The 19,164-nt window shown below is 45.8% G+C and overlaps 1 protein-coding gene across 4 annotated transcripts in view; it reads left to right on the top strand.

Moving 5' to 3' along the window:
• MACROH2A1 (macroH2A.1 histone) overlaps window positions 1-19,164 on the top strand; it is an 85,649-nt gene that overhangs the window by 11,667 nt on the left and 54,818 nt on the right. For all 4 annotated transcript variants that reach the window (XM_080675703.1, XM_080675705.1, XM_080675702.1 and 1 more), the window contains exon 2: window positions 70-274. In XM_080675703.1, the coding sequence (XP_080531829.1) occupies window positions 103-274 (172 nt within the window). In that variant the 5' untranslated portion in view covers window positions 70-102. The remainder of the gene's footprint in view (window positions 1-69; window positions 275-19,164) is intronic.

Consider the following 19,164-nt stretch of genomic DNA (forward strand, 5'->3'; position numbering starts at 1 on the left):
CAGAGTATAAGGGGAAAGGGAAATGGCGCTGTCCCAATGATCCTGATGGTGTGCCTCTTGCTTCCCCAGTGTGCTTACTGATCCAGCTCCAGGGCCACCGCCATGTCAAGCCGGGGCGGGAAGAAGAAGTCCACCAAAACCTCCAGGTCCGCCAAGGCAGGAGTCATCTTCCCTGTGGGGCGGATGCTGCGGTACATCAAGAAAGGCCACCCCAAGTACAGGATTGGAGTGGGGGCGCCCGTGTACATGGCCGCTGTCCTGGAGTACCTGACAGGCGAGTACCCAATTCAACTGTGACACCACTGGCAGTTCTGACAGCTTTTTTGTTTGTTTGTTTCTTTTATTTTAAAACTTTTCAAACCTATAATAAAGTTATAAGAATAGTACACTGAACATTTTTCTCTAGATCCACCAGTTGTTAACATTTTGTCCTCCCAACTCGTGTGTGCATGTGTGTGTGTGTATGTGTATGCACGCGTATGTATACATTTATTTTAAAAAAATATATTCTTATTGATTTCAGAGAGGAAGGGAGAGGGAGAAGGAGAGAGAAACATCAATGATGAGAAAGAATCATCAATCGGCCGCCTCCTACACGCCACCTATTGGGGATTGAGCCTGAAATTGGGCATGTGCCCTGACCAGGAATCAAACTGTGACCTCCTGGTTCTTAGGTCGATGCTAAACTACTGAGCCATGTCGGCTGGGCTATACATTTATTTTTGACTGTTATATATTATATGGTTTATTTTGAAATTCCCTTAATTGTCCTAATAATCTCCTTTATAAATTTATTTGGCTTTCTTTCATGATCCAGGATCCATTTCAGGATCATACATTGCATTTGGCTGTCTGGTTTCTTTAGTCTCATAATTTTAAACAGTTCCTCAGCTTTTAAAAAAACTTTTTCATGACAGTGACCTTTTTGAAGAGTCCAGGCCAGTTGTTTTGCAGAATGTCCTTCAATCAGGTTCATCTCACGCTTGGATTCAGATCAAATGTTTTAGTAGGACAATTGTATGAGATGTTGAGTCCCTCTCTGGTGTCATGTCAGAAGGCACCCAATGTGGCTTTGTCCTGTCATTGGTGATGTTCAGTTTGGTCATTTGATTAAGATGATGTCTGCAGATTTCAGCACATTCTGGATCACAGTCTTTTACCAAGTAGCTTTAGCATTTCCTGATGATCTTACCTGAATCTGTTATTTCCATAGTGGCTAAAAAATGGTGATTTTTCTATTTCTGTCATTTCTTCTGCATTTATTATTTGGCATTCATCTGTAAACAAGAACTTCCCTTCTGCCCTTCCCTTCTTTTTATTTTATGTACTATCAATGTCGGTTTATGGATTTTTTTAATTTAGTGGATTACGCACTATCGTGTCATTACTATGATGCTCAAATTTCTACTCTCAAGCTGGTTCTTGTGTCCATTTGCCATGTCTCCATCAGTTTCTATAGATTTCCTTGCTTTCTGACATCATCAGGTATTCTGGTCTCACCCTGGACTTGGTCTGCCCCAGTCTTGGAATCAGCCATCTCTCTTTGGACCCTTTCATAGATAAAATCTTATTAGTCTTATTGGTGGCTCCATAGCAATTGTGGGAGGCCAGCTAGAAGGGAAACCACCCCCATTTTTAGTGATAAGAAAACATGAAAGGACTCGCCTGGGGTGGCATATAATCAGTAAGTACTCGAGGAGGGTCCCATATCCTGCTGTCCTGTTGTCATGCTATTACTTATTGTTCCATACTCTATATCAGCGTAAGTGGTAGGAAGAGGCACCTGATTCTTAGCAAGAGAAGGTACCTCTTCCAAAGTTTACAGTCAGGCAGCAGAAGAGCTGTATTGCTTATTACTCTCCCAGGTCTCTCAATAACACCAAGGGTTTCCCTATGGAAAGCACTGTCATAATTGGTGTGTTAATAGTTAGGTTTTGCACATATTCTGGGACTTTTGACTCTCTGCTTATTGGAGACTCTTACAGGTGACATGCCCGATAGCGTGAGCTAGGCATGATTCTTCTCACTATAGAGATAAAGAAACAGAGGTCCAGAATTTATGTGGCACATGCAGGGAGACCACAGAAGTCACTAGATAGGAATCAGAAGACATTTTCTAGTTTTGGCTTGGCAGTTTACATCCTGTAGGACCTAGAGTGAGTCAGTTAACGACCTGGACCTGTTTCCTTACAACTCAAATGGACACAAGAGTCCTGCTCCACCAACTCCAGGCTGCCGTGAGAGCCAAAGGGGCTTTGACCATAATGGGAAAGCCGACATGATGTGCAAACCAGCCAGCCTGTGTTTTCTGGTTTCCAAATGCCATGGTACCCCTATCACTGGAGTTTTCATAGACACTGTCATTAGGTCAAGTACAACCTCAGTTTCATTTCTTCCATCAAGCTTCCTCTTTTTAGTTTTCAGGGCGTGGGATGGGAGATGCCACTGCTACATCATCTCTGAGACAACTATTGTCCACACAGCAAACCTGTACATTTTCCTTGTCTGTGCCTGGCTGGCTCTGAAACTGAGCAGAGTTTATGAGGTCACAGTCAGTGGGTCCGTTCTCATGGTGGCCAGAGACCTTGATCCTGTTTGCACCCACATCCATCACACCTGTCCCAGCTACCATAGGTGTTTGGTAGTGGTCACATAGGGGAGTGGGAACAGCCAGGGAAACCTGTTACTAGAGCTGGAAAAGTAGCTTACGCCAAATCCTTACTCTCATATTAGTCAAGTTAACCCCTTGTACATAGTTACTAGGTGTACTGGTTAATAATGCAGATTTTGTAATCAAAGAAAACATGATAATTTCAAGAGAAACATCAAAAGTGCTTTATTCAAAGTAATGTCCATCACTAGCTACACATTTCCCCATCTTTCAGGTAATTTATGCATATCATCCCAATAGAACTTTTTTTGTTTTGAGGCAAACCATTCAGAGACCCAATTTTCCACTTCTTCGTACATTTTGAAGTGCTGCTCAGAAAGTGCATGTGCCATCAATTGGAACAAGTGGTAATCTGAAGAAACAAGATCTGGTGAATACAGCGGGTGGGTTAATACTTCCCAGGCAAGATCTTTTAACGTGTCTTTAACTGGTTTTGAAGTGTGTGATGGTGCATTATCATGAAGCAAAGTTACTTTGCTGTGTCTTCCGGCCCATTCTGGTTGTTTTACAATCAAAGCATGGTTCAAATTGACCTGGACGTTCTTTGTCTTTCACATTGAAATCATCACTTAAAGTGTTTAAACCAGCTTTTACAAGTATCTTGAGATGGAGCATGTTCACTGTAAGCTTCCCGAAGTATATACGATAACTTTCAGCAACACTTTTCTTCAAAATAAAGTAATGAATTAAAACTTCCCGCAAATGCTCTTTTTTTGGCATGAAATTTGACATTTTTAAGCGAAAAATATCTATGATGTTAACACCTTCAGAAAATTTGACATAATGAAGTTTTGAAGCTTGTTGTCAATACAACAAAATAGCATACATATCAGATTGCATATATATCAACATATGTGTAACTCCATCTATTGAAAAAAAAATCTGCATTGTTAACCGCTACACCTAGTAAGTTTTAGCAAGACCTTCCACAAAGCTATAGTTAGCTGAATCTGAACCATTTTCTTTGTCTGCACACAGTGGTGAGTCACTGGCATGACCATTGCCTAACGCCATTTCCCAACATGGTGCCGGGCCTGCATGACTGGCACCTCGAGAGACATCCTGAGCTAGCAGTTCCGTGTCTGGTCACTGCTGTGGTTGCTTATGTTCTATGTCCAGATGATGGGATAGGAACTGAGGTCTGGGGCCACGCCCAGTAAAAACACTGCTCCATTCTGCTTCTTAGAACAGTGCTGCACACCCACACTCACTGTTCTCAGAAGGTGACCTACCCTGAGCCCCTTCAGCTAGAGCATGTGGATATTTGGAAGTCCTGGGCATCTGCCCACTCAGAACTTCGGTTTTGGTCCTTAAGTAAAAAGGAAAGGTGACCAAGATCTCTATTCTGCTATTTGCTTTTGCTTTATTGAAGACCCTTTCCCATTCATTCCACATATTTATTGAGTACTTATTGTGTTCCAGGCACCATGCTAGACTCTGTATGAGAGCTTAGGAATGTTGGGGGAAGAAATGGTCTCTGCTTTTTGGAGTTCACAGTTTAGTTGGGAGAAAGAACCAACCAACCCAGATAGTTACCGACTTTCATAAGTGCAGTGAAGGGCAACCAGCCCTGTGAGAGATGGGAGAGGGGCTCTGCCATCTGCTCATCTGTGTTGGATACACCTACTGGGTGCCAGCCGGCCTCTTCTGAGAGCTTGGGGAAGATATCAAAAGAGGGGGAAGCCAGGGTACCAGCCCCTAAGTAGCTCAGGGCCTAGTTAAGATCGTGGCCAGATACAAGGCATGTGAGGGAAGTACCATCATTTAGCAGGTCCTCACTAAGAGTTGTGCCTGGCACTGAAATATAAGCCCGAACAAGACCTATCCCCACCCCAAGGAGGCGTCTGTCCAGGGATAGGTCCAGGCAAGAGAAACTTGGTGATGATGCAGGACCACCTATGCCAGTGGTCGGCAAACTGCGGCTCGCGGGTTTGCCACTCTGTTGACTAATGAGTTTGCCGACCACTGACTTATGCCATGAGAAGGTGTCAAGAAACATTTCCTGGAGGATGTGTATTAATCAGTTAACCAGATTGGCCTGCTTGTCTAGTTTTCACCCAAAGTGTGCTATGGAGGGATTGTTTTCTTGTCTGCGAGGCCCAGACCCTTACAGGTGGCAGACAATTGCAGGCATGGTGATGGGGTATGCAACACAAGGCTCTTTTGGAATGGCTGGGCCAGGTCTCCTCCCTTCAGAAGGCCTCCGTGGAGAGATGAGTGGGGGTCTGGATGCTCAGGGGCTTCTAATAGGACTGCTGAACTGCAGGGCCCACCTAGGCCTAGGCGGCTCTGGAGCAGGTGGCCAGCCCTGGGGAACACTTGGGATGCCATGATGTTCAATGGAAATCAGGTAGAGGCAGTGGAGCTCAGCAGTTAGGAGTGTGGACCTTGGTGTCAGAGCTGCCATTTCTTAAATTGTGGCTTCAGGCAAATCACATCTCTGAGCTGTGGTTTTATTGTCTGTCAACTGAGGATAACAACAACTCATAGAATTATTATGAGGCAGAAATGAGAGGATGCACGTGAGTAGCTTTGCCTTGCCGGCACAGTGTACATGCCCACATGCTATTACATTAGGGTTAAAGCAAAGATAGGAAGAAGTCCCTAGTCATCCTGCTCTGGCTGCTGAGGTGAGTAGGGGTTGCCCACTTCCATTAGGGATGGTGATGGAAGCTGTCACTGTCCACTCATGTGTGTTGTCCTTTCAGTTGGTCAGAAGCCACTGGGCCTCACCAGCACCTACAGAATATCTTGGCTGCTTTAGGACTACTCCTTCTGGTTTGCTCAAGCTGCCTCTTGACACCTCTTCCTAAAACCTGTATCTCACAACCAGGATGCCCTGTTATCAAACTCTTCTGTCTGGTGTCAAAGTCCACTTCTCACCTGAGCTTCTGACATACTCATGGAAACCTGGAAGGATTTTCCAGTTAGCTGGAACCGAGCATACTCAGCCCTGGGCCTGCATTAGGACAGAGCTGAAGCCAGACTAGCATGAGAGTGTCTGAACAGGCAGCAGTCCTGCATGCCTGGGGCCACCAGTTACACACTTCCCTGTGCAGAGCATGAGTTCAGGGCTGGGATCATGGAAGTGCTCCTCCTTAGGGTCTGGTCAAGGCTGGGGTGGATGTAGGGAGGAGGCACTGGAGGTTGCCCACTTCCCTTAGGGGTGGTGATGGAAGGGCTTGCTTCTAGCTCTGAAACTTGAAGCTGGTGTCTTTTTCTCCTCTTGGGTCCAGAACCCAGTCATATACTGAACTTAAAAGGAAAAGTCAACATTTGGAACAAGGTTGAATCTGATGACCAGACAGCTCCTTCCCCAAATCTCTGTGTGCCTTGCTCTGCAGCACTGCTGGACTCTGCCCAGAGCTCTTCCTGAGGAATGTGATGTTGTCTGCTGTCTTTTCAGGCCTAGGACCATGTGGGCTTCATGCCATTCTCTACCCCCTTGACCTCTGACCTTCTAGCCTAAGGGATTATAGTAGCCCCCCACCTTGTGGGGTTGCTGTGCAGATTAATATTGCATCACATAAATTTAGCCAGCAACCATAGTAAACCCTCAATAAATGATAGCTAAAAATAAGTGTCATGGGGAAACTGAGGCAGTTTCTTTGAGGAATCATCTTTGCCTTCATAGTACTATGGCACTTTTTTCTTCACTGATGTTTAAAGACAACTTGATTTAGTTCAGGCCTCTTTGAGTCGCTCCCTTGTGCCTAGCACAGCACTGCACAATGCTGGAAGATGTAGGAGTTGTGAACTAAGAAACATGTGACATGGCTTTTGCCCCAGTGAAATTTCCATTGATGATGATGGACATACATTCCCATAGAACAGCAAGGGAATAAGCAGATCTGAGCGATAAGTTAAGAGTACTTGAGTCCCGCCAAAACCGGTTTGGCTCAGTGGATGGAGCGTCGGCCTGCAGACTGGGGGGTCCCGGGTTCGATTCCGGTCAAGGGCACGTAGCTTGGTTGCAGGCACATCCCCAGTGGGAGGTGTGCAGGAGGCAGCTGATCGATGTTTCTTTCTCATCGATGTTTCTAACTCTCTATCCCTCTCCTTTCCTCTCTGTAAAAAATCAATAAAATATATTTAAAAAAAAAAAAAAAGAGTACTTGAGTCCCAGAGTGGGGAAGTGAGGGAGTGGAGGGGTAAATGAGAATTGTGTGGAAGAGGAAAGAGCAAGCACATTTGTGATCTAATACTCTCAAGTCACAGGTCCAAGACACTCTGAGTCAGTATTGCTCAAATTATATTCAACAAAACCATGGTGTTTGGTGAAATTGAAGAGGTAGTGCACCAAAAAATAGGGCTCTATGGCTGAAGTGAGGAGACAGCGAGATTCTCATTCCTTCTTTTGAGATGGATATATGAATGACTTTGATAAGTTCCTCAGTAAAGGTACTTGTTTTAGTTTGTGATTCACCAAGAAACAGCTTTTCTTACTGTAGGACTTTTCAGAGCCTTTAACAGACTGGTGTCATCCTGAATCTCCAAGGAAAGGAAATGTGATATGTTGTGGTTCCCAAACTTATTTCACAAAAGCCTTTCAAGAAATACCTTTAAACACCATGCATAGTACAGTGTAGGGGACAATGTTGTGGGTTAAGCTCATGAGGAATGGCACTATGAGCAATGCTAATGAAGAAATAAAATTGAGAGAATGAATTTTGGTCTGGCTTCTTGTGGCAGAGGCACAGAGCTTGACTCATAGATAAGGAACCTCAATCTTCCTCCTCCATCCACAGCTCTAGACACAGAAGTCACTTCAATATTTGCTAGGGGAGGTAGAGACTTAGGGAAGCTGTGCATTTTTTCTGGTAGGCTGAGTCGCTCAGGCACTGACTCAGGGAGGGCCTACCACCCTCCAGGCCTGTGCTGGACACTGAGATACATGACAGGAGTCCCTGCCCAAGGAACTTACCTTGGGAGGAAGTGCCTTTGGAGCCATTTTACTCCTAAGAGAATAGGCCTGGTTGCCATTCATCAGATCCAAAAAGGTATGTGATTATATCTTTTTCTTTTGGGGGGGTGGTCCAGAAACCCTGTTACATAGCCCGATCACACACCTTATTCTACAACTTGCCTCCTAGGACTTAAGCCTGCTTGCAAAAATCAAATCTTCTTTCAGAGGATTTCTCAACCTTAGATGCCCTGGCTACCAGCTCTCAAGGCTGAATGTCTCATATATTGTAATAAATATAAGCCCTCTCATGGTGATCACTGCAAGAGGTCTGCTGATTTGGATACCTAAGCTCTGGTCTGTTTGAAAACCTAGTATCACAGTAGTTAGTGCATTTCTACCTCTCACAAGCTAAGGCTACGGCTAGAGTTTTTTCTTCTGTCTTCTTTGGATCTAATCCACAAATGATGATGACATTGGGATTTGTGTATTCTTAACCCCCTACTCCTTTTCCATTTTCCCAAGCCCTCCCCCTACGCATCCCCCATATTTTGAACCTTGGTCTTCTCTCTCCTGTCCCTTGTCTGTGACCAGAACCTCCACAGTCTTCCAGCAGACCCTTGGCATCCTGTCACAGCAGGCAATCCTGTCTGTAGCTGCTTGTGTGTATTTCACTAACTGGTGAAGTTCACAGGGCCAGCTCCTGACCTGAGGAACAAGCTGGGTCCCCTCCATGACCTTTACAGACTGGATGAGGCCCAGCCCTTATGCCTGACTGCATCCTGCAATAAAACCCCAAGTAAAAGGGTGGTTGTTAAAAATACACCTTGCTGCCTGGTTTTGGCTAATAAAAGAATCATCCTCATCCCAAGTTTCAGCTTGTTTGATTTCTGATCTGTAACTCAGGTCGGATGTTGCATATGCCTTTGGTTAGTCACTGGGCCACACTCCATCCTGCCCCCATCTGTAAGTGCAGCAGAGCCTGCAGTTGGCTCTGTCACTTACCCGGCCTCTTTACCAGTTTCCTATCCAGGACACTCAAGTGTGTCCTGTACTCACACAGCTAAATTTAGGGCAGGAAGAGAACAGTCAGGCTGCTTCCTTGATGCTCGAGGCCCTCTGAATCCTTTCATCTCTTGCTAGTTTCTATGACACCTCTATGTTAGATTAACTAACACTAGTTTCTATGACCACCTCTATGTTAGATTAACTAACACTAGTTTCTATGACCACCTCTGTGTTAGATTAACTATGTTAGATTCAGATCAGAATCTAACCGACACTTGCTAGCACCTTCTGGAGCATTCATGCTTCCCTGGGGCTCTCAGCACCCCCATAGTTCTCATTGTTCTGGAAAGCCCTTCACCAGCTTCATTTTCTTTTAAAAATAAATACCACTAAGGATTTTAATGAGCCAGAGGGTTGCAACTAGAAAAACGTTGGAAACACTGAAGTTAAAACTCCAGTATGCTGGGTACTGAGTATGTGCACACTGTATTTAAATGCATATTCCATTTTGTGGTTATAGGAGTAATTTGTCTTTGAAAATGTAAGAAGCTAAAACTCACTATAATTCCGCTGCCCAGAGATATAACAGTTGGCACCGAATGTCTTTTGTGTGTATGTGTACATGCGTGAAGGAGAGTTAGATTTTAATATAATTATTTGTTTTATTAATATCTGCTATTGTTGATATTCATTGATAGCCAATCACAGAAAATCATCACTGTCAAAGCAAATCATGACACAATTAAAATATGTTACATTGTCTATCCTCCTTTAGTCTCCCAGGAGGAATAGATGACTCCATGGTAATGACTTCAAGAAGTGCTTGAAAAAGCAATGGTTTAGCATTTTATATGCCTTTGACATTTCCCTGATGGTGTGGTGTCAGGTGGCTAACCAGTTAGCAGACTCAAATGGGTCAGACCTCAGGGTTTGAGGCTAGAGTGTGAAACCACCAAAGGGTGGACTTCCCTAGGACCTCACCACCCTACCCGAGATGTGGAGGTGGCATCACAGCTTGAGGGGCACTTCTCCCAGGGGCACACGGATCTGCTGTAGAGCTAAAAAACTGAGTTTTTATCCAGTCCTTCTAAAAAATCCATGAGATTGTCCAGGACAGCGTGTATATGACCTGGGCCCACTTCGTGAAACAACGACCGCTCTCTCCCCGCTCTCCCAGGGCCAGGGTTGCACTGTATCACTGGGATCAGAGAAAAGGAAGGCCTCAGTGCTTTCTTTGGCAAATATTTTCTCCTAGTCTGTGACTTGTCATCTTATTCTCTTAATAGTGTCTTTCACAGAGCAGAAGTTTTTAATTTTAATGAAGTCCAAATTAATCAATTCCTTCTTTCATGTATTGAGCCTTTAGTGTTGTATCTAAAAAAATCGTTACCAAACTGAAGGTCATGCAGATTTTCTCCTCTGTTATCTTCTAGAAGTTTTATAGTTTTGTGTTTTACATTTACATGTGTGATTCATTTTAAATTAATTTTTGCAAAGGGTATAAGGTCTGTGTCTAGATCCACTTTTTTTGCATGTGGATGTCCAGTTGCTCCAGCACCATATGTTGAAAACCTTTCTTCTTTCTTGAAGATAAACTGTGTTGCCCAGGAATCCTCAGTGGTCAAGGAGTCTCTCTGTTGCTTCACAATTTCCCTTTGAAGGATAAGATGCAACTTTCTGCCATTGGGGTCTGCACATATATAAACAAGTTCCATATCAAGGGTTCTGTTTTTGCTTGCTCCAATAGAAAAGTACACAGCACTATAAAATCTGTTTCTGAGTTTAGGAAAGGAAAAAGATGTGACCAAGACTAAGTATGCCTCCTTTATCTCTGACCTTCCATCTGGGATCACTTTACTTCCGACTGAAGTACATCACTTAGAATTTCATTTAGTGAGGTCTTTTGGTGATAAACTTTCTCAGGGTCTGGTTTTTAACATGTCTTTATCTCATCCCTAAAGTTTTAAGCTGTTATTTCTCCAGTGTCTCTATACTAATCCCTGTCTCCATATGAAACATAAACATATGTTAGTGTTTCAGCCTATCTTCCTGATCTATTCATCTCATTCATATTTTTTTATCTTTTTGACCTTCTTTCTGGATAATTACTCTTTTTTGTAATTATTTTTAATTTTTTAGTTTTCATTTATAGTTGATATTCAGTGTTACGTTAGTTTCAGGTATATACCCCAGTGATTAGACATTATATAATTTGCTAAGTGATTATCCCAATAAATCTCACACCCATCAGACACCATACATAGTTACTAAAATATTATTTACTGTTTTCCCTGTGCTGTATATATTATATATCTTTCTAAAGATAATCTTTTTTCCCCCTTTTCATTTCCAAATAAATCTAGAAAATATCTCAAAAAATAATAAATCAGGATAATGGGTACATGTGATATGCAGAGACTGACATTTATATTTGAGCCAAAACCTTACTTTGGAGAATCTGGGGATCATTGATCTGCCCATAACCTCCCCCAGCACCCAGTTTCCTCTGTCACCTTGAGACTAAGGTCAAGCTTGCCTGGATCTTGGGCCTTCGTGGGGCTGCTTTCGCCTGGGATGACACTGCCTGCCATGGTCCTGAGTGTTCTAATAAGTGAAACCAGGCCAGTGCCTTGGAGGATCTTCCTGCACTTCCCTCCTTCATCACTGCCTGAATGCTGTGATGTCTGGTTCACTTGTTTAGAGATTCTTCTGAATGACCTATTTGTGAAAGAGTTACCAAGCTCTGACCATGTGCAAGGTGCCAAGCCGATGTTGGGAGTCGAAAGAATCATTGTTGATTTCAACAGATTTGTATTCAGTGTCTGTGGTGGGCCAGACATATCAGAGGCCATATGAGTGACCCCAGGGCTGGGGCTGCACTTTCTCTACCCCTCCCTCACCATTCTGTACTCAGCTCCCGCATGAGGACTGACCTTCCACAGCTGCTCAGTGAATAAATAGTCTTTTATTGAAGAACTAGTGACCCGGTGCACGAAATTCATGCACATTAAAAGGGGATTAATTAGAGGAAATAATTTAATATTGCTATTTGCCCTTTCTCTATAATAGAAGTGTCAGAGATGAAAGAAAATCAGTAAAATGTATATGAAAACCTTCCTCCTGGCAGAGTCTGGGGCTCACCATGGGACCCAGAGTCAAGTCCCCACCCACCCACATGCACCTCAAAATCACATGAGACCCAGACCTGGCTGCCCACCCCCCTGGTGGGCTAGATCCAGACCCAGCCAGTCCCACCCTTGTCAAGCCCTGCCGGGAAGGGGGCATAGCCTCAGGTTCCCTGGCCCGGTGCCAGGACGGGGGGCGTGGCCTGAGGTCCCCCAGCCCAGACCAGGGCGGGGTGTGTGCCTTGAGGTCCTCCATCAAGCCCCACCAGGTGGGGGACATGGCCTGAGATCCCCTGTGAAGCCCTGCTGGGTGGGAGGCATGGCCTGAGGTCCCCTGTCAAGCCCTGCTAGGCGGTGGGGGGGCGCAGCCTCAGGTCCCCTGGCCTAGCACTGGGAGGGGGGCGCAGCCTCAGGTCCCCCATCAAGCCCTGCTGGGCAGGGGCATGGCCTGAGTTTCCCCGACCCAGCACTGGGGGTGTACCTTGAGGTCCCCCATCAAGCCCTGCTGAGTGGGGGGCACGGCCTGAGGTCCCCTGTCAAGCCCAGCCAGGCAGTAGGACTCAACCTCAGGTCCCCTGGCCAGGTGCTGGGGTGGGGGGCACGGCCTGAGGTCTCCTGTCAAGCCCCACCTGGTGTGGGGCGTGACCTGAGGTCCCCTAGCCCAGCACCAGGACGGGAAGTGCACCTTGAGGTCCTCCATCAAGCCCCGCCAGGTTGGGGGCATGGCCTGAGGTCCCCTGTCAAGCCCCACAGGGGCAGGGGAGGGCATAGCCTCAGGTCCCTGCTGATTGCTCATTAAGACTCCTTATGGGAACTTGGCCTCAGCTGTGGGTGCAGCCATTGTTGTGACGGAGTGATGGTCAATTTGCATATTCCCTCTTTATTATCTTTTATTGATGAATAAGATCAGTTAGAGGATGAGTTTCAGGAGGAGGAGTGTTGCTAATGTTAGGAAATTGATAAGAGTGAGGGCTGAACCAGACCCTGGATTTTTTAATGAAGTGTAATTAGGATTAACACCAGGGCAGAGTGGGCCAGACCTGCCTGAGGAGAGGCAAGTGGAAGGGCAGCATTGGTGGCAAACAGGATTCGTTGGAAGTGCCACAAGAGCCACTGAGCATGTCTCAGCTACACTTTGGGAAGCAGAGGCCAGGAGCCGCCCACCTGATTAAAATAACAATACCCTGAAGTCCCTCTGTGATGGCCATCAAGAATGGCTTTAAAAGAACTAACTTACTGAGAGGAGAAGGAAATGGGTAAGAATTCTACAAATATCTTCTCTCCCAGTATTTTCCTGGATAAAATATCAGCAACTAATAAAACATTTATAGTTCTCTAGCTTTCTTTCCCTGCCCAAAAGGGCTTCTATGTCTGTCTAGTCAACCCATAATAAAATATGAAAGTAAAAAGCCACAAATCCAAAGGGCATTAATGACAGCTAGGCTCCCTCCGCCTCCCTGTCTCTACCCTCCGCCTCTTCTGGTTCTGGTGGCCAAGAAGATGACAAAAACTCTCCTCAGATTTGCCAGGCTGCTCAGCCAGCCTATAGCTCAGAATCCGGCTCCCACCTTTTTCCCCTCCCTCCTTTTCTTCTTCATTTCCCATCCCACCTTCCTCATTTTTAAGCAAGTGCCTTCCATTTAGTGGCCAGAAACCGTGTGTTTCCTGGCACTTCAGAGGCTGGCAATGACACCTGACACTGAGGGGTCCTTTCCTGGGACTGACAACACTCCCATTTGTCTAGATGGAGACATTTGTCGAATGGCCTCTATATAAGACATTTGTAAATGTCCACTTTCTAGAAGGAAGCTCATTCCCTGCCAGAGCTCACAGTTCTTGCTTGGAGGAACCATTAGGAAATCCAGGGCCTCTGGAAAAGGCTAATCCATCTGCTTCCCTGGCCATCGATAATCCTGATAGATGCTCCCTGTGGTAACTGAGGTAGCCTTTGGTTAACATTTATCTGCTGCCTCTGTAAAGCTGGATATTGACTGCTGTAAGTCAGTATCTGCTGTTCATTCAGAAAATGAGGGTATTAAACTTGAGCAGCATTGTGGGGTTTTTTTTGCTTCCCACCTCCACCCCAGGTCCTGACAGTCTCTATTCCAGATTCAGGTTGTGGCTTATAATTGTGACAGTGCTTTAAGGGCTAGGCAAAGCAGAGCAGTTTAACAAAAGGTCTGCCAACTATTGAGCACTTACCTGTGCCAAGCACTGGCCGAGTGCTTTACTTTTGGTAACTCACTGAACCCTCAAACCACCTATTTTGTTTAGGAGGAAATTATGGTTATGAGAGTTTAAAGAACATCTCCGTGGTCACTCAGCACAGTAACCCATCTCTCAAAGAGCATTTCCTGCAGACTTTCTACTGGAGCTGACACCTTAGCAGTTAGGAGGAGAGAACTGCAACTCAGGTTCATTCAGCCCACTTTGCATCTCCCTTGTCTTCAGTGGACCTCTCAAGAGGATGGCATGTGTCTAGTCTCCAAGCCTGTCTCCTGTCCAAGATGGAGCTGCAGCCTGGCTGTGGAGGCCATATATTCCTGAGAGTGCAGGCCCTGAGGGCCCCAGAGAATCACCAAAGGGCACATGGTATGATCTGTAAAGGCTGGAGACAATCTGTGGCCTGGCGTGGGCAAAGTGGACAGGGGCCTCTGTCCTGCAGGGATGGGCCTGGAAGGACAAGTAGTTACTGACAGAAAGGAGGAAAGTCAAGGGCTAACAGGAATGAGATGGGTATGAGCATAGGAGGGGTGATGGCTGTTGGAGTGACGTGTGCTGGCTGTAGGAAAGAGGCGGTCTCATCACTATTGGAAGTGCTGCTATAGTGAGGTCCCAGGAGGAAAGCACTCATGGTCAGAGGTGGTCTGAGGGCTGCCATCAAGAGCCACAGAGGGCAGTGCCCAGTGAGGTGTTGAGGGGTTGTATTGCTCAGTAGTACTGAAGGTAGACTGCAGGGCCAGAAGCTTTTTGCCTGATGTCCCTTCGTTGTTCTTTTAGTGAAGGGAAGGTGAAATTCTGGGTGACAGAGCTTAGGCTAATCCTTAGAAAAGTGGCCCTCGGCATCGGAATGCGCTTGGACAGACAAGGCCTGGCTGGACTGGTACGGATGACCCCAGGAGTGGCAACCCCTTGGGGACCTCTCTGACTATAAAACACTCAGATTATTCTAAAAACAATCACCCATGAGAATAACCTAAAAAATCTTCATACGCTTAGAGTCTTTTTTAGAGAAGCAGGATTAAGCAGACTGGGACAGGTGTCAGGGCAGGAGGGTGCTTGTGACATGGAGTTGAGAAGGCCAGTGAGGTAGAATGTAGCATAGCTGCCTCTTCTCATTTACACTGTGTTTTCATTTCACATTTGGAAGAAATAAACTGTGCACAAGATAAACTCAAACAGCACACGAGAGAGTAGAGCAAAGTGTCCCCTCTGATTTAGTCCCCAATCCACTTCCAGGAGGCAAAGCATTGCACGTCCCAATGAATTTGTGTGTAAGTGTGCATGACAGGCATTGCCTCTGCTCCCTACACCATGGCAGCCCACCACAGAAGCTTCTGTTCTATAACTTGTTTCCCCCTTAAACATCCATCTGGGAAATGGCACTATGTCAGGGCTCTTTAAGTGAGTTCCTCTTTACATTACACTCTTCAAATCATTTCATTTCAACAGACATCTCTGATTGTTCACCCCTTCCTGAGATGAATGAAGAACAAATGGCTATGATTTTCCATATCAAAACAAACATTCCTATTAACCATTTCCTTGTATTTTAATTTAGAGACCTTGAGAGCAAGTGACTCATGGGGCAGAGGGCCCTGCCCAGCTGTTAGCCAGGCCCTAGATTGGAACAGGTTTCTCCAATCCAGGCATCTCCTCCTCCCACCTTCCTTCCTGGGACCTTGACTTGTGCTGTCTCAGCGGCTGGCTTTGGTCCTGCCCCTGCCATAGCATACTCTGCTGGGTTAGACAAAAGCCCTAGACCCCATCCCATAGCAGAGACTGCCCGTGGGGCCACCCTGGGTGCTGCATTCTATCAAGGCAAGTCTGGCAGCACTGAGGTTAATCAGGTTCAAGTGCATTTTTCAAGCACATGTAAACTGTTAAGTGTAACAGCAGAGTAAACTATTGGGGGAGGAAACACCAGGTTTTCTATGTTGCTTTTTCCTCTGCTTGGCTGTCATGCACATCCATCTATCCATCCAGTCAGCCAGCCATTTATTTTTTTAATCCTCACCCGAGGATTTCTTTCCCCATTGATTTTTAGAGAGAGTGAAACGGAGGGAGGGAGGGAAAGACAGAGAGAGATTGATTGATTGGCTGCCTCCGGCATGCCCCTGATCTGGGATCAAACGTGCAACTCAGGTATGTGCCCCAACTAGGAATCAAACCCAAAACCTTTTTGGTGCACAGGACAATGCTCCAACCAACCGAGCCACTGGCCATTTTGATAAAGGAAACTGGGGAAAATCTAGTTTTCTTCCCCTAGAAAACAGCCTGCTATACTTTTTAAAAGATCAAGTGTCCTTGTAGCCTCAATTATAGTAGCTTACATGCAAGTAACTTGGCAACTCATTAATCCTTACAAACCTAGAGATAACCTCAATTATCATCCCCCATCTATAGAATGGGAAACCGAGGCTCAGGTATGTCTTGACGTGTCTCACAGCTTAGTGCAGGAGCTGGGATATATATCAAAAGACCCCAGCTCTAACCACAGTGTGCTGGTGGCTCCTGCCCTTCACCAAAGACAGACCGAGGAGGTGGCTGACACAGAGACTCTTGAGATTTGGGAAGGTAGAGGAAGGCTTTCCGGAAAGGGAAGGTATTCATGCACTGGGCTGTGTTGGTGGGTTAGAAGAAGGTAATGTTTGCCAAGAATCATAATATCTCTTTGTTAATGTGTATAATGCAATATTTTTTTTTTACTTTGAAATATGAAAAACAATTAGCTGACTTTAGAAACTCCCCAATGAAGCTGTGTTTCTGTCTTATTGGGAGAATTTGTGGGGAAGGTGAGAGACTGGACAGATGCTGTGACCTGGACCCTTAGGCCCCCTGATGCTTATGAGGGGCCTGTGACGTGGGCTTAACAGTAGGACAAGTTTGTGTCAGATTTGGAACATCTGCAGAAAAGCAACAGAATGACTCATTCTTATAAAATACCTTATACTCTGCACAGAAAACACCACCTTCAATTACTGCTGTAGATTTTATTTTCTCTGTGGAATCCCTGGTTCCTTTTGAGGCTCCTGGGATAGGCAGATCTGGAGAGCTTTGCTGTGGCCACAAGGGAGGCCCTGGAGCTCGGGGTCGATGGCTCAGCAGGTTTCAGACTCTGCCACTCATCTTCTGAAAAGGTGGGATGTAAGCCAATGGACTCTGGGCCGTGGAGGGAATTGGAGGAAACTGGTGCAGTCAGGGTGCAGGAAACCCTAAGCAGCACTCTCCAATTGGGGTTGATGGGTTAAGGCCTTCAGGGATGGAATAAAACAGTTCTGAACTCAGCGAACTGCTGATGGAAGCCTGGTGACTGGGAAGAAATGACAATAAACAGATTCCTTTGTCATGTTGTTGGCTTTGTAGCAAATATCTTTTTTCTCCTTGGGATTACATGAACATTGGCTTTTCTTTGATTTCTGGTTGTTGTTCTCAATATTTCTTTTGTTCGAGGAGATGCTTCAAACTGCTCTGTAGAAGCCCCCAACTCTCTGCTTTGCAAGGCTTGTGTTTAGAGTTTGGCGCAGCCTCCACACATCACCTGTTAGCTGTTAGGAGTCTAATTCTGCAAACCATGACTTCATCTCCCTAAAGAAAGATAGACAGAATGCTTCAATCCAGCAGATATGGTTCAGTTCAAGATGTTTGGAGGGAAAAAAAAAAAAAAAGACTCGAAGCCTTTGGTCTCTGAGTGAACTTGGAAAGTAGACCTGTCAAAGGTATTCATGTTCAGACAGCTGGTCTGTAGCTGGAAAGGCTGCCAGATAATTCTGTTATTCAAGGCTGTGAGAATTCTGTCAAGTGGCCTTAAAATGATCGTGCTCAGTGAGGCTGGGGAAAGTTGGGCCCAAAGGTGCCTTGCATTGCTTGCTGCTCTCAGGAGAGAATAAGGTCCAGGCCAGCAGAAAGGCTGTAGAGTGGGAGCCAGAGCTGCTTGGGTGTCTTGAAAACTAGATCTTCAAACAAATAAACAAAAGATCTTTAGAAAATAGCACATGAGCTGGCTGGTGATGTTCATTCAGTATGTCCCCTTTGTAGTGTTTATAATTAGGGAGCCTTACCACACTTAGGGTTATCTCCAGAGTTGACCCCAAGTGCTTTGGGCCCCAAACCAGAGTTGGTCAGTGGTAACAAAACGAAACTGTCACTGGCTAGGAAGACATGACTTGAGGGGTGGAGAACGTGGTAAGGGGACTGTTTATTCTCCTAACTGCTCTTTCCAGTTTCCTCCTGTGGTTTCTTATGGATTCCATTTGTTGTGGTTACAGCCCCAGAGCTGTGGCTTCTGAAAACTCCCTCCAAGAGAGGGTGCAAGCACTGAGCTCCGGTAACTGTGGAGGAAAGGAGTTGCATCTGTAGATCTGGTGTTTTCTTGGTTCTCTTTCTCAGAATTCCTTTCTTCCTGAACTAGCAGAAGTTAAATTTTTTTTTTTTTAGAATTTCCCAGAACCTTCCAAACCACAGGCTGCATCAAGGGCAGGAAACCTTCCCCTGTGGGAAGGTGTGGGGTCCATTCAGCTGATGCTGGCTCTGCCCTAGCCCAGGAGGAGGCAGCCAGTGTGTGTAGGGGCAGGCATCCCTGTGGCTCAGGGTGTAGTAGCAGGAATCCATGCCTAGCTGAGCTGGGCTTCCATGATTTAGCTTTTCTATCATTTGCAAAGCCCAGATCACTTACTAGGAAGGAAACCTAATCAGGAAATCTCCTGGTGGTTCACACCCTGCCCCAATTCCTCCGCAGCGGGCACCCTCTCCTTCCCGAACATGCCCTGGAGGGCAGATGGGACCTGTTCCATCTTGTCCAGTTGCTGTCATTTTACACCTCCCCTCTCCCCTGCAGCAGGCAGCCTTCTCTTAGCCAGGAAAGCCCTTTGTGACTGGGCTTCTACAGTCAGACTGAGGACAAAAGGATGGGTTTACTGAATACTTGGCCAGGGGAATATGTGCCCTGGATTCCTACTTTTGTTATCAGATTTCTTCCCCTTCTTCCTTGGCTGTTGTAAAATGCCTAGCCCTCTGTGAGCTGCAGTGTAGGGGTGGGGCAGGGCACCCACTTCTCATAAAAGGTGTGTCTCCCAGGTGCTCTGTTTTTTGTGTCCCTTGATGAAGGGGTTACTATGGTAACTGTTCCTCTGGCAAACGGGCAGGAGTAAATGGAAGATAAGGCTTTTGCTCAATTCTAGCTGGGGTGTGGATTTCTGCCCCTCTTTGTTGTCCCCACTTGATACAGCTTCCCTCCC

The sequence above is a fragment of the Plecotus auritus genome (genome assembly GCF_963455305.1).
Source record: "Plecotus auritus genome assembly, chromosome: 6".
NCBI lineage: Eukaryota > Metazoa > Chordata > Mammalia > Chiroptera > Vespertilionidae > Plecotus > Plecotus auritus.